Genomic DNA, 24,328 nt, shown 5'->3' with positions numbered 1-24,328 from the left:
AGCCAGAATGGAGGCTTTTTTTGTAAACTGGACTTAGCATATTCATCCACAGAGGACTCCACATTACTTGCTAAATCTTAGCATCTCTTCTCTATCTCTTGTAATGTTGCTACATTTGTGTGTGTGTGTGTGTGTGTGTGTGTGTGCGCTCACACACAAGTGGTGACCCACATAAGTCTTATCACACTTGGAGAGCTGCTTTGACTACTTGTGAATTACTTGGCCAGTGCAGTCAGTCTTTCAGCTGTGGTAAACTTCAAACGAATGCTAATTTGGCGTTTTCTCAGAGGCTGTCAAATATGTTCAGGGAGACCGGAGGTCTGGCCAGAGGTAGAGAGTTACTCATAGTAAAAAAGATGACACCAGAAATAAATCCTGATGGTGTAATTCAAAACAAATACAACATAAACTCTGGCTGCACCAAAGTTACAGCTATAAATAAAAGATAAAGAAGAACATTTAGAATCAGCGCTGATCCTGATTTATAACCAAGAAAATCAGAAAATAAAATATACGTTTATTTTCTAGAGCAGACTTATGAAGTGTGATGGAGAGATTAGTCCTTTCCATCAACAGATAGGGAGTATAAATGAGGAGGGCAATGGCAGATTGGTGAAATCCCAAAATGAGAGGTCCCTTTCATAAAAGTACTCTTAAATCCATCATGTTCAAAAAAAAAAAGCAATCAATGACACTGAAAACTTAACTTTGAGTAACTTGATGACACTAGTTGCTTTGGATAACAAAGGCCAGTGCAGCCATGGTTCTCATTTATTGCTTTTTTTTAGAATAACTTCTATCAATGCAGTTTTATAAATGCAGTAAGTAACTAAAGGCAATACAGCTAAGAAACATGGGTTTTCATGGATGACAGCTGAGGTTAACCATTTCTAAACGTGATAAATGAATTCTTGAGTGTTGAGTGATGGTCCTTTTTGCAGCATAACCCTTGACCCATGGCTGTCATTCTCTCCTCAGCTGGACCTCAGCCAGCCTCTGGAGGAGCAGGGTCCACTGGACGTGATCATCCACAAACTGACTGACCTCATCCTGGAGGCTGACCAGAATGATTCACAGGCTGTGCTGCTGGTGCAAAGAGTACAGGTATGAATCTTTGGCTTCATATGTGTTATAAAGGATTCATATGTGATAAGGAGAATACAAGTAGAGAGGTCTGGAAAAGTGGGGCAAATTAAATTAATGATTTCCACTTTTTAAAAAACTTTGGGTTATATTCATGACCCCTTAAACATATCAAAAACATCTAACCCATATATGACCATGTTTATTAATAACTTTGGGGACAGTATGTGTGACAAAATAATCTCAACTTACTAGCTTTTTATGAGCTCTGGATAGTGTTGTCTGTAGCAGAGCAGCATTTAAGAATGACAGAAATGTACGTTTACATGTAAATGTCCCTGTTTAAGAATCTCACACAGGCCAGAGGACCTTAATCTTAGCTCCATATAACATAAAGGACATTAGCAGCTATATTTGAACATTTGGTGACTTGTAAAACCTCAACACTGTCACTGAAAGTAATTTAAGTTTTTCTTGTTCCTCCTGAAGTGAGAAAAATCTCACATGGACAGCAGGTCACAGCTCCAAATGTGGCACTGTGAACACACTTTAGAAGACCACGGTGTGTGTTTTGTTGGTGTGTGTGTGGTGTGTGTGTTGTTGGTGTGTGTGTGGTGGTGTGTGTGTGTGCAGGTGTTGTCGAGTGGTGTGTGTGCGTGGTGGTGTGTGTGTGTGTGTGTGTGTGTGTGTCGGTGCTCGTTGTATTCATTTAAATCTGGCAATGTTATACCATGGGTGTGAAAATTAATTTATTTCACCATGCTCCCACTCTCTCTCTTTCACTTCATGCATTGCTGATCTATCTCTATCTCTGCTGTGGTGAAACTCACTCAGGAGGAGCTGTAATCATGAGTCAACATGCACGCCAATTCTATCGACCATGCTTCCTTGATCTGCTCATTTTAGAAAAGACAAACAGCGATGCTCTATGTCGGAGCCATCACTTAAACAGTACAACACTTAATTTAATTTGTAACATTTGCGACACAGTATGATGGTACTCAAGGCCTTTTGAAACAAATTACATTTTCACACATTGTTTTGTTTTTTGTTTTTTTGGGTAAAGAGATGTAGAGAGAAAAAAGCACTTTAGATAAACCTCCCCATTATGAGTAAAAGCCTCCCACCTTATCTAAGACGGATGGTGAATACGATTTTATAACAAGTATGAAGAATTCCCTAAGTCCTCCAAGAAGCCATGTATACGTAATATTAATATAACTTTTTTTTTTTTTTTCAGTAGATTGTGCAAACCACCACCACACCTCTCTTGTTGTGTCTTCAATGTGTTTCAGTACCATAGGTTGCAGCTTTGTCCCCTACACTCAGGCTTCGGTCATACTAAAGAGACTCAAATCAGATTTATTTTGCTTGTTTTTTCGTGACCATGTGAACAGAACAAATCACATGGAATCTCATCTTTTCAGTTCACACAGACATTTTTTTTTTGTAATGTGACCTCATGTCAGAGTATCAGAATTCATGTGACTTTTATGTCACTCAAGACCTACGTTCATCATCTGGGTCACTTCAGGATTGTGACCTGTTCACACTGGAATCTGATATTGGCCACATTTAACATGTCATGTAAACAGCCAAACAAAACAAAAACAGATCCGAGCGATAAATCAGAATTGAGCACCAAGGCTTACAGTGTGAACGTAGCCTCAGAGCCTCACCATTTTTATAGAACAAATGCTAACAACAGTTTCCAGCGTTTTCAAGGATGTGCTTCTGTTTATACCATTTAAGCACCCATTGTATCTTGATTCTCACTCTCTATCCACTGTGTACATTACATCTTTAAAGGCTGTCCCCCTGTAGCATTAATAACAAGTACCCAAACCACCTGGACAGGGTTTCCTCTGTGCAGAGGAACGGTTTTAGTCCAACATTGTCATCCTTTCACTCACCAACTAAAGCTTGTGACTGTAAATGAATGTTGAATCACATTTTAGCTCGAAAATAACAGCTCAGCTTTTTGGTTCAGTCCCATCTGTACCTCTTTCTGTTCTGGCTATTTACCTGAACACAGCTGTCATCTGTGATTACATTTTAGTTGAGATATTGGCACATCTCTAGTTTGACACAGCTGTGTGTGATACTAGTGTGTCATTTGTGTGGTGAAGGAAATAAGCTTGCCTTTCTAAAATAGCTCTTTATCTAAAATAAAATGTCGTGCTGGGATGCCCTCTGGTGATTCAGTGGCCTGAGGTGTCAGCCGTGTGCGCAGCAGAGATAATGATAATAACAGTTCTTTGAAGTAATATGTGTAGGAGGCTGTGGTTAGGAACTAAATTAATATACTGACCTTTTTATCTTTTATCAGCATCATCAGCTACCTATAAATTGTAATAAATTAAATGGAAATGTCAGTTATGCCATATACCAATTATCTGAAAAGCAAAACTGCAATTATATACAGTAATTAACATTTATAAACACTTGTGTAATAGTTTTTTGTCTAACTTGCTGCTATATGGTTGTACTTTGCTGCAAACAAATTAAGTTTCTAGTCCAGCGGGCTTCTGTTTGATTGACAGCTGATGTTACTCGAGCTGATGTGGTAAATCACACCCATCTGGTATAAGTGCTAAAAATTATTTTACACTTTAAGTTTGCCTGTGATGTCACAGACATGGCTTACAGCTAGTAGCACAGATTAGATCCTCTGCTGACCTTTTTTCTTTTTTACTTTGAACTGCTTTTTTTTTTCCCTATGGAAAGAGATATGCTCGGAAAAGCGAACAGAAAATGTGCAGCCCTGACACCCACTCTTTTACACCCACACTGACATACGTCTGGCTCTTTTCCTCTCCAACACCTGCTAGCCAGTGCTCATCTCCCTCTCATCTCCTCCTCTTGTCTGTGTTTAAATGCATTTCTCCTTCCGAGACGCATACTTCAGCAAGTGACAGTCCTTATCAGCAGTGTTCCTCTAAACTCCTGGAAGATTAATTTGGATTTATTTTTTGGCGGCTGCATGTTTGACTTACATAACCGCTCAACTGGCTTTGATCAGCATTGCCCGTTGGATCCCAGCAAATCCTACAGATGTGTCCTCCATGTCAAGGCAAAAGCATTTGTTTACATGCCGCTCGCAGTATGTGTGTGTTTTAATAAGTTCTCAAACTTAAAAATTTTTTGTTCCAATGTATGTGTGTTTGATGCCCAACATTGCAGCGTGTGTTTTATTTCATGCAAATGTGTATGACGGGACGAGCTGTGGTGTTTTTTAAAGGGCTGTAATGTGAGCAGGCAGGCTGTTTGTGTAATGCACAGGCCAGCCATTTCCACCTGACAGCGTTTGTGAGTCAGTAAAAATTGCTGGGAAGGAAGGGTTGGCAGAGGAATCTACAGAGCAGAGATGGAAACGTGGAGAGCGTGGAGAGGAGGTGGTGTGGGGACAGAGCCAGAGGAGAGCCGACTAGGGGAGAGAAGAGAAGGGGAGTGCAGTTATGTAAAATAGCAAACCTCACGTTGACCTAACAGCCGGCCATGCAGAGATGTAGTGATGTAACCTACACAGACCCGCTGGCATACATCTCATGCTCTCTTTAGCTCACACGTATACAGGGTGAGGCATGTTGACCCTTCAATTTAGGGTTACTTTTTACTTACTATTTGTAGTTTGCCTACTTCAGTATCTTTGTTTAACGTTTCTAATGTGTATGGATTTATTTGTGTGTCATGTGACATGGCAGATGGTTGCATGGGGTGTGCAGCTATTCTTTTTGCACACTTTGGCATATATTTTGTTCTAGTAACACACCCACATATTCAAAAGAGTTTCAGAAAAAAAGAGAAAAATGCCCTTCCAAAGCCCATGGAAAAATCTTCAGACTCGTTTTATCCGACTACCAGTCCAAAACCCCAAACTATGGATGTTTAGCAGTTTTCAGTGAGAGGTGACTTTAAAAATTAAATGTTTATCAAAAATTGAAAAAATGTGTCTTTGTGTTTCAGGACTACATTGATGCCCACCCTGAGACCATCGTTCTGGACCCCCTTCCGGCCATCCGAACTCTGCTGGACCGCTGCAAGTCCTACCAGCTCATCCACAGGATAGAGAGCTGTATGCAAGGTAAGATGTTTCACATAACTCGGTGACACAGCAATCTCACACTGAGTATCTATGGGAGAGAAGTTTCAGTTTTGTAATTATTGCAATGTTGCAATTATTGAATTTGCTTGCCAAGGGGAAGGAAATGTGTGCTCTGCTTTCATAAAGGCCACATTTGGTAAAATTGGACATGCAAATTCAAACCAGTGACATGTGCTGACCCTTGGTCATGATGGAACAAAGAGAACAAGAAGTCCAAAATAGAGGAAGCTGTGATATTAACTGTCACACTGTCCAATTTTATAAAAGTGATTCAGCATAGCATGCAGTCACTGTTATGAGATAAGATTAAAGGGAACAAATACATTCCCTTGAATGACCAAATGTGTTGTAATTTTAATGTATTATCCTGTTAACGACAACAGCACCACTACGTCACCAAGCTTTCACTACCACTTATTTTAAAAGACGCATAAATTTACACTGAGTTACCATTTTATTAGGTCACCTCTAAAACTACTGCAGCCTAATACAACAGTCCTGCAATAAATCCTAACTTCATAAAGGTTATTTTTGTTGAAACTGTTTCAGAGAGGTGGTGATTCAATTTTATGCTCATTTTGGCAGCTACAGTTATAGTGCTTTTGAATTATACTGCATAATGCTGAGAAGTGTTTGTGATATTTTGTCCACTCCATTCAAAATAAGGGTAGATTAAGTATTAGAAACAGGCGCTGCACACTGGAGCATCCATAATGTCCATAACAGTTTCAACAAAGACTAAGTTCTAGAAACACAGAGGAAGGTAGAATTTACTGCTGTATTCATAACATCCCTTTTAGCTAATAGTACCTGATAACAACTGAGTGTATTTTGCTGTGTCACTTAGCAGTGTGACTATAACGTCAATACACAGTGTGTCATGGGTCAAAAGAAGTAAAAACAACGTCTTTGTTCCTCTCCGAATTTTAAATATGCAATAAAAGCCGAAGTTGTTTAATAATAAAGGAACTGTTGGTTCCATGGACACTGCCGTCTGCCTTACTTTAACGTGTGTAATATTATTAAATGGACAGAGTTGTGATTACTGCAGGTTGTCTGTCTTTCCTCTTCACTCCCAGAGGGGACACATGGATAACATATGACTGCAGTGTCGCCCCTCGCTTGAATTATGTTACACAATGCTTCCGAGCAGATGTTTAATTCTTGCCGGTTGAGCGCTATCATGATATAATAATTCCTCTCCTCACTTTCACGCAACAAAAGCACCTCTTCATTTCCTCCTGCCTGAACCCAGTATGAACTTGGCTCTGTGTGTTTCTCCCTGAAGGACCAGAAGTTGCCTTCTAGTCGCTCCAGCAACACCTCCTTCCGTCACTGAGCCCATAACCTAATCAGCGGACAATGTCTTTTGACTGGAGGTGGAGAGATTCAGTGACGACAAGAGCACATTCTTTACCCACTCACACTGTAAACACACCTGTGACTCATCCACATTTCCTTTACCCCCATACATGGCAGGGACCATAAACCTTTTAAGTATTACTTCACTGAGCATCCATGACTCTGTGAGGGGTTGCAGTGTGGTGTCACAGCAGCGGATCAGAGGCGTTTCAGCATGTCGGCAGTGTCATTAGCGTCTTAAAATAGAACCACAAGAAGACGTCTTTTTTTTCTCCAAACAGACATGATGGCTGTTACGTAACAAAAAGAGTATAAGCTGCATCGCTCACTCACTGTGTGTATTTGGTTTGAAGAGGAAGATGGCTCACTGGCTGCATTTATAGGAAGCTTCTTTCTTTTTTTTCCCCACTCTGCCTCCATTAATGTAAGTGGTGCTCTCTGCTCACACTTAGACCTGCATACCTAACCTCCCTGACAATTGTGGTTGGTGTAGACACAAGCATGGAGTGTAAGCCATTATAATCCTGCACCACACCATAGTGATTGTAGGAAAACTGGCATGTGACAGAGTATAAATGTATTTACAGTCAGAAAAAAACTGTAAGAACTGGGTTAAGGTTAGAGTAAAATAGAGGATAGTGTGAGAGTGTGGAAAGTGTACCTTGCTTTCTTAGGCACAGCCACTTCCTCGTTCTTATCAGCAGAGACCATGGAGTCCTCGAGCAGCTGCCAAGGCAACCCAGTACTAAAAGGCCATAGAGAGCCTGCCATGCTTCACAGTCTGCATGACTCAGAATAGTACTCAATAGGAGGAAGCACTTGAGCTACGCTTGTGCTTTCTCTGGAAAACCTTATTTTATCACTTGAGTGGTCTCTCAATGTTAAATGGCCCCAGTCACAGTACATTTAGCTGCTCTGCTCTGTATTGTTTAAATTAATATAAACTTAAGCACAAGTATTAGCTCATCTTAATGTTATGTTTGGTAGAAAATAGCCAGACAAGAGCCACACGAGCACTAATGGATCAGTGTCACTGATTCATAGCTGTGCTTATTGGAACTTTGGCGCTGCTCTGTTGTCCAGCTTGGTTTTGTGTTTCCTATGTGAGCCAGAGCAAGGTAACTGTTTATGTTACTTGGTGGAATCTACTGGTTCCTGTATATGCTTGACTTTTGATATCTTGGACTGTTTTTATAGACAGAAACCGTCGTCAAGTCAACTCTTCTGTAAAACGAAAAGCCTCACTCAATGTTTCATCCTTATTCTTCTCCAGCTCATGATAAAAGAATTCTCCTGAATACAAGCGGATTCCTCAGGCTCAAACCGAAGTCCTCCTGGGTTTAGTCGTATATTAATCAAACCGTCTTGAGGTCCCTGTGCTAATATTAATCCGCGCCTCAGCAAGGACCATCATAACAAGTGTCCCGTTTATGCGAGTGATCAATATTTAATCATAGTTGCAGTATGAGAAAGACAAACACTGAGACACTTTAAGACCAAACACTCATCCAAGTCCAACGAGCCAAGTGGACAGACAGGATTGCTCCAACTTGAGTCAATACCCTGCGTGTCAGGTGTGATGGTGCTTTGCTGCAATCATTAAAGGATAAATATCTCATCAAAAGAATGTAGGATTTACCTTTTGTGAGAAAACAATGTCATTTTTCCTTTCAAAATAAATGACTCCTAATTGTAATTGGAGCGTAAGCCTCTTAGAGCACGATATTGAGAATGGCATTACTCTCAGGGCATAGCCGTGTTTGGAGTTCAATTTAAAATATTGAAAATCCTGCTGCTTTGCCTTGGGGGGGAGGACGCAGAGAGAGAAGTGAGCGAGGATGCTGGGGTTTCTAGGAAACAAGCTCTAAATAGCAACAGGAGAGTTCAGCCTTCCACCTAAACAGCAACACACTTTATGAAGCTTAATGTAACTCTGCTGTCTATGTGTGCCAGCAGCTAATGCCTGAACCCAGAGGAAAGAGAACAGAAAAGAATTTTAGGTGTTTTAACAGGTCTGTTGAGGAATGTCTTCCCTGTTAATTCTCAGGCACATCAGTGTTCCCCTATATGTTTGGAGTTTATTTATTTGCATGAATATGGTGCTGATGGGATAAAAGAAGAGACCAAAACAAAAAGCAGGGTAACTGGATAATGACATTTAAAAAGCATCTCATCGTGGAGTCCCGTAAACGTCGTCCTCGGCTCCGCTGGGTCTGCTGCGAGCATGCAGTGTTTAGACAGAGCCAGAGATTGATCCCCCCCACCCTCCTCTCCACCCCCTCATCTCCAAAGCGTCAACCAGAGCCAAGCATGCACGCTATTACAAACTTGGCCACACTCTCTTATCCACCATTCCCTGGTCTCTTTATTATAAATCCTTAACTTGGAGCTTGGAATGTTTTCCGTTTGACAAGGTTTAGATCTTTTGATGGTTTTTTGTTTGACAAAATTTAACGCCATCAGTCTTTGGGAACACAGTGATGTAATGGGGATATTTTCCCTACCAGACTGTTTTCTGAAAGACATTATGCTGCTATTCCTGTCCTGGTTAAATAAGAGCAGTATGACAATCATGGCTGTAGCCAGTGCAGAGATGACTGATGGGTAACCCTCCAGGCTTCCCGCTGCAAAAAGTGACTGGTTGCAAGAGCCAACGCTGGAATAGATCCAGCGGCACAGGGAAAGGTTATAGAGCTCAGAACAAGTATCTGCCTGTGAGAGAGAATAGGAGTTTTCTGTGTTCGACTGTCATGTAACAGCAAAAAATAGAAACCTATTGAACAATGCTACATCTGTTTTGGCCTCCTTTTGAAGATGCAGATTTATTCCTTTTTTGAAGTAAAAGTAAAATTGTTCCTATTAGGAAATTAGTTCTGTACAAAGTGGTCAAAGCACATGTTAAGCTGCAGGGCACATCAGTAAGGCAGATACTTGGATTATTCCAGGTTATTATATCTTTTTTTTATTTGATTTATATCAGATGTGATTACATATGTTCTCACCAGGCATTGAGGAGATATTAAAATGTGGCAACGTTTATGCAATAAAATTGGGCAGGTTGTACCTTCACAACACCATAGGTCAAACCGAAAGAGCTTGTACCTGAATAATAATCCGTCATTTCACAGAAAACCTGTTCATGCATAACCATGGCAAGTGAGGTCAGGACAGGTCAAAGTTGAACCTGGGTGGTAATCTGTAAACCCTGATGTACTTTATGTCTACAACATAAAAAAACTGAATGCAAATAGAATTATAAGCAGTGCAAAGGTTTGGGTGATAATTCTCCCCTTAATTTACTCTCACTTACTCTATTTGGTTTTTATTTAAAACCTGAATGATCACCTGACTGCTCGTGTTCATTGTCCTGTTGGAATGTCGCCACATTCCTCAATCTCAGCAATTTGCTAGATGTGTACAATGTAGGGCTGTATCAATGCTACAACTATTGTCATTATCAATTTGATCTGCCAGTTATTTTCTCAATTAATTATTTTCTGTATGAAATGGTAAAACATGCTCATTATAATTTCCCAGAACCAAATGTTAAAAAGATACTTAAAATCAATAGAATAGCCAAACAATATTTAATTTAGTATTACAGAGAATTCACGGACAATCACATTTAAAATAAATCCTTTGGTTCGATTATCAAAATAGTTGCCTATTACTTATATGTCAATTAACCAACTAATTGTTTCAGCAGTATTATTATTACCAGTAGGACTGATGGCCAAAGCTGCAACAATAGACTGCAATTATCCCTTAATGATAGTCACGACTACACCATTGTGCAGCTCTGACTCTGGACTACTGTATGTGCTGCTTTATCACCTCACACAGCAGCAGCTGTGGTGGTGTTTCTGGAACCGGCTCTACAGCTTAATGTCACTTCAGAAGTTTCTGTGATAACTTTTAGGCTTTTTTCTTTAAGAAAAAAAGTCTCCTTTTGCCTCTTGCATCAGCTTTCATTGTGGGTTTTCCAAAAGTTATTGTGTGTATCTGCACTATCCGGCTGCTGTGGGAGCTGTAGATGTCTGTGGGGCCCAGTGTACACCCAGAGTTCAGCACTCAGCACTGGAGTAAATGTAGGCAAATGAGATTCTCCTGACCTCAGCACTAGCAGGAGCAGAGAGCCCTGCCACTGCTGAGGCCCACAGCACACAAAGACCGGCGTGTTTCTATTGTGTTTTTGTCATTAGCAATTTGCCAGCTCTTGGTTTGGCCCCCTCGCTGATTTCCTGTGGTGATATCTCCAACCAGCTGCCTTATCACCCCTATGTACCTTCTGTAGAGGGGAAATTACAGAAAGCAGAACATTAATATAGCTGTGTCTTGAGCCCTGATATGGTGAAGTATGACGGAGCTGCAGGATGTTTGTTATTTTCAGTCTTATCGGAACTGACTGAGCTGCCGCCACAGGATGTGATGTAGAAAATATGATGTAAACAAACATGATGTGATGTAAGAACATGGTGGAGATAGGTGAGAAAGAGGCTGAATTGTTTGTCCGGTCCTCAATAATGTTTAACGAAAGAATGGCTGAGTTTGTATTGTATAATTAACTACTTGTTAGACGTTATCTATCACGTCTGTCAGTCAGGTGATGTATCTGATGACTCTATAATGTCCTCAGCTGGTTTGACTTCGTCTGTAGTTCCTCATGAGATTGTGTGTCTTCCTGTATTTCAGCATTTTCCTCTGTGTGTGTGTGTGTGTGTGTGTGTTTTGGGAGGAGCAGAAGGGCCTGGCAGCTTTCTGCTTTATTTATTTGGACAGGAGTCATTTGTCCCCCTGGGCCTCAGATGGCCTCTGCTGTGTTTGTTGTCTAAACCTGTCACAAGGATGAAATATAATTGTATAAATTAAATGCACATCCAAATCAAGTTAAATAAGGTGTGTCCGCATACGTGTGAGACTCATCTGTTCCCCGTGTTGGAACAGGTCTCGAGCATTTTTACTCAGGCTACAGTAGGATGTGCTGCCCTTTTTTGTAAGTAGGCTATGGATGATAACAGAAAGAATAGCTTCGAGTGCTGCTATTTTTAGGAAAAAACAAGGCACATAAATCACTGTCTAATGAAGCTGTTCACCAGGGAGCAAAGACTGACATTAAACCTGTTAAATTAAATGTTACACCAAAACTAAATGTGTTTTCTAAACCAGCAGTCCTGACCATACCAAAGCAGGAATTACTCCTTTTTGTACATGAACTATAGTTCAGATTGTGGCCTTCCTTTTTCTGTGTTTATCATGTGAATTGATGAAAGTGTGTGTTCAAGGGTCATCTGAAACTATCAGTTGATTGACAGAACAACAAGACAACGATGCTTGTTTATATTTTATATCATCACTGTTGGTCTAACAACACATTTGAAGATGGTGATGGCACTTTTCACCATTTCTTGTTCAATGTTATATACCAGAAAATCAATCATTTAATTATTAAAAAGAAAAGTATATTTCTCTCTCTTTCTATAAGCCTACACTAGAAACAATATCTGACATTTATTCCCCATAATTATTTCTGTTTAAGTGAAAAAAATATTTTGAATTATTTTGCTGAGTCTCTTAACTGTACTATTTCCCTCCACATTCTTTTACTTCTCTTTTTATTAGATGAGAGGATTTGCTCTCCTCCATTCATGGTCCTGAACACAGACTGTAGTCCAGATGTGCTGGAGCAGATCAAGAGGCAAGGACTTACATTCCCCTTCAGTAAGTTTTTTTTTTTTAATTATTTTATTTATTTTTTTACCTCAGTTACCCTCTAGATATTGAGAGCTTAAATGTATTTTCCATATACATTATTTAGACCTGCTGTAGTACTGTTTGGACTAAAAGTATATTGACAGTAAACTGCTTTTCAGTAAGTTTCTTGCAAGTCAGGTTCTTGCTAAATTCTCTGTTTTCCTCGCCTTTATTTCTTCTTCAGTTTGCAAAACACGGGTGGCTCATGGAACCAACTCCCACGAGGTAAGAGGCCACAGGGCTCAGAGGTCACCCGCACCTCCACAGTTTGCTTTGTGTAAGCAGTAACACTTGCCCTGTCACACGACTGTCATTTAACTCAAGTCCAAACAACAAAATCAGATAAAGTGCTGTACCTTGTGTATCTCTCTGTGTCTCAGCTGAAATCAATACCTGTCAGGCTAGCCAAATAGTCTTCATTCCTCTCCGCTCACTGAGTTGAATTAAGTTAGGACTTCACTAGACTTGTTTCTGAAAGTGCCTGTTGGTTTGAACATCGCCTTTGATTCATGAACATGTTCCTGTTTTTTAGTTTAGAGGTGTCATTTTACGGTGTGTCCTCCTGTCCACAGATGGCCATTATCTTCAGCGAAGAGGACCTGAATGACGTGAAGCCTCCTTGTGTGATCCAGAGCTTCATCAACCACAACGCAGTGCTCTACAAGGTGTTTGTGGTGGGAGACTCCTACACTGTGGTGGAGAGACCTTCACTGAAGAACTTCCCTGCTGGACCGGCAGGTGAGCAGTCAGACAGGTGGCGAGAGGGAGAGACGGGTAGGAACGTCCAAGGGTTGCTAACAGGCACATTGGCCAGACTGTACAAGTTGCACAGCTTCTCCGAATTACCCAATAAAATACCTCATAAAATGGCTTTATAGTCCCAGCGATGGGACCTGTTCGCCCATTTAAGGATTGCAATTGAGGTTAGCCCTGTTGGTACGCGCTGTTGAAAATAAACAAGAGGAGTGGTACTTTTCTCCATAAACATGTCAGAAACCTTACCCATGATGCAGCCTTGAATACGGGGGTTATCCCCATACACAAGCGACTCCGGTATTTGCATGCGATACAGTAGAGGTCCTCATGCAAACCAGGTTTTTACCATCAGTGCGGTAGGCTGCTTTGTGTAACAGTCCAGAGAGAACAGTTGCTTTCAGCCTGGAATGCTGAGTGGTGCAGCAGAAAAGCACAACCCTTGTCAAACACATAAAGCAACATACCACAGTGTTGAATCTGCACAGCATGTAGGATCACTGTGCTGTGCAGCCCTTCAGCTATACATTGTGCTTTTTATCCGCTAAGTGAAGGGGATAGGCTGGTTGAAAAGAGCGAGGTATGAAGACAAAGAGGGGTAGGAGTTAGTGTTAAAGAACTTAAAATAACGGTGTGAGAGATGTCCCCTCCAGCCTTCCTTCCCATGCTTCTGTCGAGTTAAACTGGTGTTTGTTCATCCAGTCCAGGAATGAACAAGCCCATCCGCGTAACACTTCATTACCACGACCCTCTACAAGCCGAGGGGCATATTTATTTTGACAGTAGTGGAATTTACTTTTCCCCTCCACTCTCCGCCCCCTCTTCCTTCCCTCTAACACTCTATAATGTTAATCACTACAATGATAACAAAGAAAAAAGGGGCCAATAAATTGTGCAGTTCATCCTCTTACATTTATCACTCCTTCAAAGAGAATCCCTCACCGGAGGCAAATAACTTACACGCTGTTTTTATTCCAGGTCATGTTGAACACTCAACATGGCATGGTTATGACTAAGAGGGTTAAATGATTGATGACTTCACACCAGGATGGTGTAGTTTAGGTTTCTGTTTCTTTTGTCAGTTGGTAGAACCAGCAAAGGAAGGCATGACTTTAGTACATTTCTGTTTCCTCATTTCATAGTGTAACCAGTTGAGCTTTGCCGCCACCTAGTGCCTGAGATGGGAAACGTATATAGACGATTGCTCTGGAAAAGCACATCAAAGTGTAGTCAAGACATTTTAAAATTCAACCTGGCTTTTTTTTCCTGTTTACTTTTCAGACAGGAAAGCAATTTTCTTCAACAGCCACAATGTTTCCAAACCAGAGTCTTCCTCAGATTTGACCACGGTACGTCCAAAATATCACCAACTGCTGTCCCATGAGATGTCCCATTACGAGCTTTGTTGCTAATATGCTCGAATGTGTTATGTGTGTCTCAGAGAGAGAACGTAGAGGGCGTGTCTCAGCCACCCAATGACGATGTCATCAGAGAGTTGTCCAGGTCATTGCGGGAGGCGCTGGGCGTGTCCCTGTTTGGCATCGACGTCATCATCAACAACCAAACAGGCCAACATGCTGTCATTGACATCAATGCATTCCCTGGTAGGTCCAGCCTCCCATCCACAGGGGTGGGTTGCATTTTATTTGGTCATCTTGTTCATTTATTCTGCCCATTAAGCAGATAATAACCTTCACATGCCTCTTTCTATGGGGACCTGGTTCTCAGGTGTCCCTCTTTCAGAGAGAAACAGTGATATCCTTGTTTTGTGCTTCTAGTTCCACTGTCACCTATGTAAATATATGTATAAGTGACTAAAGCAGTGATTTCCTTACAAAACAGCAAGTGTTAGCAATTCCACCAACGAGACATTTCCCTGTTGAACTTCAGAAACAGAAAAACAATTATTTACTTTAAATTAATAAAATAAAATAAAAATGTATGTAGCAAAGCTTTGTCTTTTTTATTTTGTTCTCTCCCATAAATCATCTCACAACCCTCACAATTTCTCCTTGTAAACATTTGGCATATGGTCAGAAGCTGAGTTCGCTGATTGTTTTCTCAGGTTATGAAGGCGTCCCGGAGTTTTTCAATGACCTCCTGAACCACATCACCAGCGTGCTCCAGAGCCACAACCCAGACTTCGCCCCTGCCAGCGAGCAGCCCAAAGGCCTGCCAGTGAGCACCACGGTACCCAACGCCGCCCCACCGGCCCCCGGCTGCTGCAGCATGCTGGGAAAAGAGGCCAGCGGCAGCCCCTGGATCGTCGAGGGTGACGGAGGGCTGAAGGGCCCGCGTCAGAGACTGGGCTGCAACTCGGCCATGTCGCCCAACTTCCAGCAGCACTGTGTCTCCACGATAGCTACCAAGGCTTCCTCCCAGTGACTGATCCCCTGCCCCCCACTCCGTTTGATCCCTGAACAAAAAAACGGATGACAATGGTGACAATAATAATGAATAATAATCATAATAATTATGATGTTAACGATGATAATATATCTAATCAAAAAACAACCCTTTTCCTATATAGTTATTGAAAATGATGATGATTGGGTGTAAGCTTTTTTCTCTCTGCCTTTTTGTATTTTTCGTTTTGTCTAATGAGACTTAACAGTACTGTAATGTGAACTTTTGGGAACTTTTGCCTAACAGCTGATTTCATTATTTTCTTGTGTGAGTGCTCTGTAATGAAAGGGTCCAGGTGAGGTAGCTAATGGGAATGGTTGAATCAGGACTTGAGAAAGACGTGCCACTAGATGTGCAATGTATGATCTGTTGTATCTCTCTCACACAGACAGAAATAAACACATACACACATACACAGGTACGTCTACATTGTGCCGGTGATGTGTGTTTGTGAAATTCTGGTCAGTACCACTGACTCCTCTGCACAAAGAGAGGGGTAGAAAAAGGTGGCTGGACATTTGAACACTACTCCACAGATCCCGGGGCTGCTATGTGACTGTGGCCAACCGACTGGCTGAGGACATAATGAGTCCGCACATGAATGACAAAGTTTTTTGGGTTTCGTTGGCTTGAACAAAAACCGTAACCGAGTGCCATCAAATTTACTTCAAGAGTAGGAAGGACCCTGGCAGAGAAAAAAACCCTGTTATCTTCATAGGTTAAAAAGAAGAAAGTAGATCTCCATGAACATGTGACCAAGTTTTTTTTTTTTTTTTTAATGATTGTTGTTGCACCAATGTTTATAGGTGTTTGAGTGGTTTAGTGTATGTCAGATGCCAGATGTTAGGCTTTCAACAAGCAAACCGCGTCCTTGTTTGAGTCCCAGTTAAGAGTCGCTCCAGTGCAGGAAGACTAGGATCACATTCCTTTTTGTGTTTGTGGATGTTTCCAGAGAATTCCATCATTTCTTTTTCAGAATTCCAGTGGGATCGTTGTGAGATTTGTCTCATCACTTTGTGGGTTTTGCAGTCTCCTTAAACAGACTCTCCACGTGTCTTCAGTGCTTGTATCTGTAACGTGAGCAAACTACTCTCCTGAGGCCAACTTGACCTATCAACAGACTTGGGGCTACTATGTAGCTTGTCACTTTTTATTGATTTTATCATCAGAAAATCAAACTTTCCACTAAAATTAAGGTTAAAAAAAGTGTTTAAATACCCAATTTGGGTATTGAATATGTTGATGCCATTAAATGACAACAGATCTAGTTAATTAAGGAACTTGTTTGACTTTATTAGCTCTCATTTAATTTCACTCGTGGTTAATGAAACCTTCAGTCCAGTCAATTCATGTGCTTCAAGCTTAAATTCTCCGACCTGTCTTCTGTTCCAGCTGCTGTATTTGTCACATGTTAACATCATTTGGAGGGAAGTGGGGGAGAGAAGGTCGAGCTCTTGTTCCCAGTGTTCACTGTGAGATTTTTTTACTCCAATTTTGTTAATATCTTTGTCCTGATATCTACTAAGAGCTACTTTATTTTATTGAGATTTTATTGGGAAAATGTTTTATATAAATGAAATGAAAGCACGAGATGTTTTTGAACAACAGTGGAAACTTACTAGAGGTATAGTAAAAATGCTGGGTCCAGGTGGTGTCAAAGGGACAAATGAGCTTGTGGTTCATGCTGTTGTCTCCCTCTAGCATCTAGTGGGAAGGAGTGCCAACCTGCAGCGCATACAGATTATTGCGTTCCCCTGAGCCTGCTTCTTCCCTTGTCCCAGAGAGCTCCCTCTAGCTGTTTCATTTCCTCCATCAGTATCCGAGGTAACTGTCCCCTCGCTCGCCCTGTGATCGTAAATAATAGTGTCAGCGCAGCCATCTCACCAGCATCTCTCTGGGACAAAGGAATACCAATGATATTCTGAAAAGTGCTTTTCACCAGACACATCCTGTTGTGAGAATATTTCTACAACTCAGTTAATATCTTGTTTTCATTTCCTACAATTTGAGTGTCATGAAGCAGTAAATTCAAAATATAAAGGTTTTGCAGCAGGTTCACGGGAACCTTTCACATCCTTGTACCCCCCTTGATTCCTCATCTACAAATAGGGGCAAAGTTAAGGGTGTGTCCGTTTTAGGTTGATATCTGTGTACACCACTATATTGTGTGTCCTATGTTGTGTTCCTTATCGTGCTTCTAAATGGGAAATAAATGGTTAATCCTACCCTTGGTCATTTCTGCAACCCAGACAGCGTCATCATGCTCCTGGCTTCCACCTGAATGTTTACGTCTTGGGTGTCTTGTACAGTACGTGTATATATGCCTAGGCTTACATGCGTACAGTATGTTGTTTTGTATCAGTTCTGTAATTGAGAGGAATCCACAATTTTGTGATCTTTTTTTAATTAAATGGCCAAAACAACAGGGCAATAAACATGTAAAAACCTTACCTGGCTCTATTTAATTCAGCTTTCGTTTTCCCGACTGATCATTTGTGAGTCGATGCCGTCTTGTCCCGTGTTTCATGTAGAATATCACAACTTGAGACCACAAGCCAAAATGTCTCTTAATTCTGCTCAATGTGCAATCTACATCTGCATGTTTATGAGCTTTTTTGATGTATTACATTTTTGTATTACTGAAACCATAAGGTAGCTCTTAAAACTTTAATTTCTTTCATGAATATATCAAGTGCACCCAGCCTCCAGATGTTTATTGCCTCAGCATTTACATATCACATTTCATAGAATTGGAGACACAGTAAGTGACACATGTCATAACACAAACAATGCAAACAGAGATGCTATACAAAATGGTCGCGTATTAAAATAAAATATATCTTTTCATAATCTTAATCTTCTGTACATGTAAAAAAACAAAAACAAAGATATATTTACAAGAACACCAGACAAAAGTACAAAGCTTTCTAATGCTACTTTCTGTTCCCTGCAAGACCACTGTGCTGCTGGGATGTTTTTTTGTTGTTTTTTTTTTTTTTAAACACACTGTTAATGAGATTGTAGATGATGCGATGTCGGGTTGGCCAACAGTCCCAGGATGGTGGAGAGACAGTGCAGCTTCTCCTTGACGTGCTCTGGCAACTTCTCGTTCTCCTTATACCTGTGAAGAAAACAAACATCAGTGAGAGCAGCTCGAGCTGTCACCTCTACAGTCCTGCAAACATATAAAATCACATACTGTAGCTAATACACACACACAAAGTGATAGAACACATTTCAAAACATGGTTCGTACCTGGTGATCCTTCCCTCTGGAGACGTGTAGGTGATGCAGGAAACTCCGGCCTGAACCACCAGCTGAGACCCGTCATTGAACTGGACCCACACCTCTCCGCTCGTCAGCTACAGACACAAAACAGAGATTCAGCCTTTTCAATCACACACAATTCCTGTGCTGAATATAGAATATTAGGTTCATTTTTGATTTCTCAATTACCTGTGATGCCCAACCAACATTGGGCACAAATATCGATTTAACCACTTTTCCTGTGCTTTGTCCCAGGTCCTGTCGCACTGGGGAGCTTTTCTTATTCAGACTGGCTGTGGTGAAGTCAGACCCGTTATAGGAGATCATCTGGGGGAAAAAATAATAAATAAGACAAATTTCATCATAGTCCAGCTGTTTAAGCCATCTGTCCATACGTCCTAAAGCATAGGGCAGCAGTTCTCAACTGTCTCACCTTGGGACCCACATTACCCAATGGTCATTAGGACGCAACCCACTTATATAATACGGCTAGATATACAATGTCATCTTTTTTTAACATTAAATCGAAACATAATGTCATCCCTGCAGTCTGAGCACATTACTCTAATAATAACGGAGTATGGAAATCAACAGTGTGATGCTGATTTTTGACTTTTTACACACAAAATAATAAGGCCTACAAAATAGGGCTTATTCGCTTAACAGACATTTGTGGAAGCTTTCCTGTCAAAATAAAAGACATCAGATAGCTTTAAAATAGAAGTGTTTTTTTGACCACACACTCAGAACAAGTCCCACCAGTTGAGAAAGCATGGTGTGGGGCTGTGAGACACTCACTGAAGGAGTGATTTGCGGAGGTTGAGGAGGTGAAGCTGTATCGGGAGGAACTGCGTGAGAGGGCAGGGACAATGAGCCTGCGGAGTCTGGGTTGACAGGTCTCCTAGGTACACAAAAATAACAAACATCAGCCACACAAGGCAAGAAGGACAACAATAGCACCAATAATATACAAAAATCGGAAGCTCCTCTCACCTGCCGATAGTAATGGGGAAGAAAGGGACGCTCTTGGTGCTGCGTTGCTCCTCTGCTGTGATGGCGGCCTCTAGGGACAGACACATGCTGTGACCCTCGTCAGACAGCTCCACATACAGCCTGCTCTCTGGGCTCAGGCCGTTCAGCCCCACCTCGCCCTTCACCGTGTACGACTTCCCGCTCTTCTCCACCACGCGCACCAGCTCTGACGTCTTGTGGGTCTTTGCTCCTACACAACGTGAGTATTTATGGCGCATTACATATTAACTCCGAGAGTTAGTGCAGCCTCTCCCTCAGCAGGGTCACATGTTTCAACATACACATTTGACTCACCATCATAAAAGCAAACCTCCAGGTCTGCTTTCGGAGAGTTCTCCATCAGCATGACCTTTGCGTACTTGGTGTAAAGGGTCACTTTTGGAGTCTTGGATTTCACAAGCTGCACAAACTTGGAGGCGTACTGGTACTTCTTCCAGTATTTCTCTGTAAGAAAAAACAAATCATTAACATGTAATTTCTCATATTATACAAACTGAGGTTACTGGGTGTCAAGCAACCGTCAGAATACCTGGAAGGTCCTCGTAGCTACAAATCAGAATATCTTCTGGTGGAGCGGGAGGACAGTCCAGGACAGGAAAGCCCTTTCCACCATTAGGCTGGTATATTGTCACCTACAAGAGATGATAGTAATAAGCTATATATGATATCATGCCACCAGCCTTGTGTCATTATGTTGCTATACTAGCCCCTACCAGTGACACATAGCAGGTGTAGGAGAGATGCTTTAGAGTTCAATAGAGTGAGCTCACCATTGAACCATCACCGGAAATCCGAAGGACTTCTTTCACCCTCTCTTGTCCGCTGTGGCATTTTAACAGCTCCATACACACTTCACCCGTGTCCAGGATGCTCACCTGCAGGAAATACAAGAACAATAAATTAGACATCAATAATTACACAGTGAACATTATCAGATAATAAAAGGTATGAGTAATGTCTTACAACAGCGTTTTTGGTCTTCTGTCTGATAGGCTTCAGTCTGGACGCACACAGGGGCGGGACTACGTCTCTCAGCGTTTTCTTCTCCACGCTGGGCTTTGCCGAAGGAAGCTTTGACTCTCTGCCATGAGGAGGTTGGAATTCTGCTCCGGGTATGTTTTCCCTGTACGAGTCAGAGTTGGAGGGAAGGTTGTGGTGCATGTGGTGCTGGTTGTGGTGAGGGTTTCCACCTCGGCCCGACGGCTTGTCTGTCCAGGAATTGTGAACCCCTAAAGGTCCTCTGCTGCTGTGGAAGCTGCCGCTGCTGCTGTGAGCGCTGCCGTCTGCGGGCTTGTGCCCAGAAGCTGAGACATAAAATATTTGTGAACATTTGCTCAAGCAGGGTGGGTTTAATTGAGTTAAGAGAGATCCATTTTTTTAAATCCTCAGTGATAAAACAATGCTGAAATCAATCACATACGCACACATAATCAAAAAGCAAAAAACAATCAGTTTTACCTTCATTATTAAGCCAATTTGTAACTCCCTCGAGGTCTTGAAATTGCAAGTTTGGTGGATGTGCAGTCTGTGTGGATAATGAATACCCAGAACTGAAACAGAAAGAGCAGTCTTTAGTTAGTCTCATTAAATTTGTAACAAAAAATGAATAGAAGAAGATCATGAATAGACAGACTTCTTACTTTGCAGACTGTTTGACAGGGGGAGAGGGAATCCTTCCACGCTCTGAAAATGGATGTTGACTTGAGGACATGGGGAACACTGGTCTTCCTAAACCAGTCAGAGTCTCCTCTGAGTGGCATCTCCCAAGTTCAGCGTGACCCAGCCCCTGGGCTGATGCTGAGGAGCCGGAGCGATCTGAAGAGTGCGCCCTCCTCAGGTAACGAGAGTGAGGCTGTCCGTCCTCACCACCGTAAACCCCCCTGTTCCTGCCCTCTCTGTGAAATCTGTCCGCCGGATGCTGCTGCTGCTGCTGCCACTGGTCTCCGTCCTCAAAACAGGCACTGCTGGGTTGGTGTGGAAGACTTGGAATGGGTGCCATGCGATTAGGCAGCGCAGAGCCAATCATGTGCCTGGTTCTCCTCTGGAGGCGGCTGCCGCTGCTGGCTGAGGTAGAGGAGGTGCAGGCTGTGGAGATGGTGGCAATGCCGCTGTCCATGGATCCATCATCCCCCATTCCCAGCTCCTTTGTCCTGACCAGCAGGCTCTGGGTCATAAACGGGTGGTCCAGCACCGCAGAGAGGCTGGGCCGCTGGGCGGGGTCCCTCTGCAGCAGCTGATGGATCAGGTCCTGAGCCTCTAAAGAAACATGGCTCGGCATTTCATATTCCCCAAGAACCACTTTAGACAGCGTGTGCTTGACTGTGTCCGTGTCAAACGGAGGGCGACCCATCAGGAAGGCGTAAAACATGCACCCCAGGGACCAGACATCGGATTCAAGACCATGAGCACTGCGAGTGACCACCTCCGGGGAGATGTAGTTGGGTGTCCCGCACATGGTGAAGTGCTTTTCATTCGGGAGCTTGAGTTGAGTGGCCAGGCCAAAGTCTGCTATCTTAATGTTCATGTTGCTGGTGAGCAACAGGTTTGACAGGGTCAGATCTCGATGCAAGATGCCATGGGTATGTAAATACAGCATCCCCTTCAATATTTGATGCATGAAATGTCTTGCTGTGGAACAAAAACAACAAAAACTATTTCACAAAATTGAACCTCACCAAAACATTTACTGCAAAATGTTCCCCATTTAATTTTCAGAGTAAAATGGTTCTGTCTGACCTTCATCCTCAGAGAAAGGCGCCGTCCGCTCTTTAAGGTGCCGACTCATCTCTCCGTTGTGGCACATCTCCAACACCAAGTACACATAGTTGCTGTCCTCAAAGTAGTTGTACAGCTTAAATAAAGACACGATACATAATACAGTATTAATGATCATGTCAAAGTGAGATTAAAGGAAAACTGCAACAAAATGTAGAGCACACGTGACTGAACTGGATTCTAAACTAATTTTGCTGTGGTCCAGAAACGTTGTACCAGTGGCACAAATGAAATATCACAAAGTGTACAGACAAAGCAAAAGAGCCTGCTTTACTCAATCCTCCTCGATGTCCAACTCGAGAGTGAAGGGAAGTGGGAAAAAAAGTGGAAGAGCAGCTTTAACACTGAACAAAGTAATTACAAGAGGTAGGGGCAAGTTGTCCACATTACATTACCATGACGACGATAACACAATGCCGATATACACAGACTGAAACACAGCCGATATACGCAGATTTTGAGCAGCAACTGTAACTGTAGAGGGGCTTTTTTTATGTTTTAAAAAAAAAAACTCTTTACAAGCAGTGTTGTTTGCCTTTAACTGAATATTCTTGGTACATTGTAAAGTCTGTTTCTACTTAAAGTAACAGAATGAAAAATCTCAGAGGGAACAAGTAAGTGCCACAGCAGACTATATAAGGTGTAATAATAACTCACAGTAGTCCGTCACAAGACATGAATTGTGTCCAGCCAACGTTACCTCAAGTATTGAAGGATGTTTCAGTCTGCACTGAATCTCCACCTCGTTTGTCACACGCTGGACCATGCCAGCTTTGTGCATTGCTTTTTTGTCAATCTGCAGAGGAGAACAACAGAGGTAATTATACAGCTGCCGCTCGCAGCATCAACGTGTTATGTGGCACAGTGATTGGGTCTGGTAATAGTCAATCTGTCCCCCACAAAGACAGCAAACCATTCAGACCTCATTTGTGGGGAGTCGAGGGACCACAAGGAGCCCCTGGGAGGCAACTAAAGACTAATAATCCAACAGTTCCCGTTCACACTTCAACTGTCGGTCGCCGGTAACAGCTTGGGTGTAAATTACAGGCAGAGCGTGCTATCATTACCTCATGTCACTGACTAAGATGAACGGTGGGTGAGCGATTCTTACCGTTTTGATGGCGACCTCCAGACCAGTCTTTGCTGATTTCGCCCTGTAAACACACGCAAAGGAGCCTTTTCCCAGGAGGGTGAGGACCTTAAAGTCCTACATGAGAAGACAGACAAATAAACACTGAGTGTTACACACAATACACTGTATTTGCAGAGACATATAACTACGATATCAGATTTCAAAATAATACTATTTTGATCCCATGACAGACAGGATCTTTAAAAGCACCATACCTCGATCCTGAGCTCCTGAGCATAAGAGAAACCCCTCTCCTCATCAAGGTTTTGGAAGTAATAGTGAATAACTTGATCAAACATCGTCCCTCGAGCCTGCGACATGCTGGGTGTGAAGGTAAAACAGACAATCCAGCATCTAACGACTTCACCAAGGAGAAATACTCCCACAACAAACGTTAACTGTCAAACAAGCCACCAACACCTGACGCTGTCATTATGGCCAACCAAAGCCTTTAATTATCCCGGCTCTCCTCCCGCGACCGAGGACCACTTGTAGCCGTTTCCAAGCAGCAAGCTGAATTACCAAAGCGACGCACAAACAACAGGTTTGTCCCTGAAGAGTGAGCTGAGGTTACACACAGGCAACATAATGCTGACAACACCGACAGCAACAATAACAATAACACTACTACTCAAACTACTACTAATAATAATAATACCAAC

The 24,328-nt window shown here is 42.1% G+C and overlaps 2 protein-coding genes across 3 annotated transcripts in view; one reads left to right on the top strand and one right to left on the bottom strand.

Annotated features, from left to right (window-relative positions):
* The window catches only part of itpk1b (inositol-tetrakisphosphate 1-kinase b), a 28,790-nt gene extending 10,886 nt beyond the window's left edge, over window positions 1-17,904 (top strand). Inside the window, exons 4-11 of the mRNA XM_035674534.1 lie at window positions 979-1,104; window positions 5,050-5,167; window positions 12,170-12,268; window positions 12,486-12,526; window positions 12,874-13,039; window positions 14,336-14,403; window positions 14,496-14,658; window positions 15,120-17,904. Coding sequence (XP_035530427.1) covers window positions 979-1,104; window positions 5,050-5,167; window positions 12,170-12,268; window positions 12,486-12,526; window positions 12,874-13,039; window positions 14,336-14,403; window positions 14,496-14,658; window positions 15,120-15,439 — 1,101 coding nt within the window. The 3' untranslated portion in view covers window positions 15,440-17,904. The remainder of the gene's footprint in view (window positions 1-978; window positions 1,105-5,049; window positions 5,168-12,169; window positions 12,269-12,485; window positions 12,527-12,873; window positions 13,040-14,335; window positions 14,404-14,495; window positions 14,659-15,119) is intronic.
* Window positions 17,905-18,157: 253 nt separating this feature from the next.
* The window catches only part of plk4 (polo-like kinase 4 (Drosophila)), a 6,788-nt gene continuing 617 nt past the window's right edge, over window positions 18,158-24,328 (bottom strand). Inside the window, exons 1-15 of one of the 2 annotated variants that reach the window (XM_035673370.1) lie at window positions 23,882-24,099; window positions 23,646-23,741; window positions 23,235-23,330; window positions 22,496-22,610; window positions 21,400-22,387; window positions 21,218-21,309; window positions 20,723-21,063; window positions 20,530-20,634; window positions 20,289-20,391; window positions 20,054-20,203; window positions 19,721-19,949; window positions 19,526-19,628; window positions 18,917-19,054; window positions 18,716-18,822; window positions 18,158-18,581 (exon numbers count right to left, since the gene is read on the bottom strand). In XM_035673370.1, the coding sequence (XP_035529263.1) occupies window positions 18,470-18,581; window positions 18,716-18,822; window positions 18,917-19,054; window positions 19,526-19,628; window positions 19,721-19,949; window positions 20,054-20,203; window positions 20,289-20,391; window positions 20,530-20,634; window positions 20,723-21,063; window positions 21,218-21,309; window positions 21,400-22,387; window positions 22,496-22,610; window positions 23,235-23,330; window positions 23,646-23,741; window positions 23,882-23,986 (2,880 nt within the window). In that variant the 5' untranslated portion in view covers window positions 23,987-24,099 and the 3' untranslated portion in view covers window positions 18,158-18,469. Of the gene's footprint in view, window positions 18,582-18,715; window positions 18,823-18,916; window positions 19,055-19,525; window positions 19,629-19,720; window positions 19,950-20,053; window positions 20,204-20,288; window positions 20,392-20,529; window positions 20,635-20,722; window positions 21,064-21,217; window positions 21,310-21,399; window positions 22,388-22,495; window positions 22,611-23,234; window positions 23,331-23,645; window positions 23,742-23,881; window positions 24,100-24,328 lie in introns of those variants that run through there. The other variant, XM_035673371.1, reaches the window with a different exon arrangement.

Source organism: Morone saxatilis, unplaced genomic scaffold (genome assembly GCF_004916995.1).
Source record: "Morone saxatilis isolate NCDOM2014 unplaced genomic scaffold, NCSU_SB_2.0 Contig3, whole genome shotgun sequence".
Classification (NCBI taxonomy): Eukaryota; Metazoa; Chordata; class Actinopteri; family Moronidae; genus Morone; species Morone saxatilis.
Note: the sequence above shows the minus strand (reverse complement) of the source record. Positions and strands in the feature narration are given on the sequence as shown.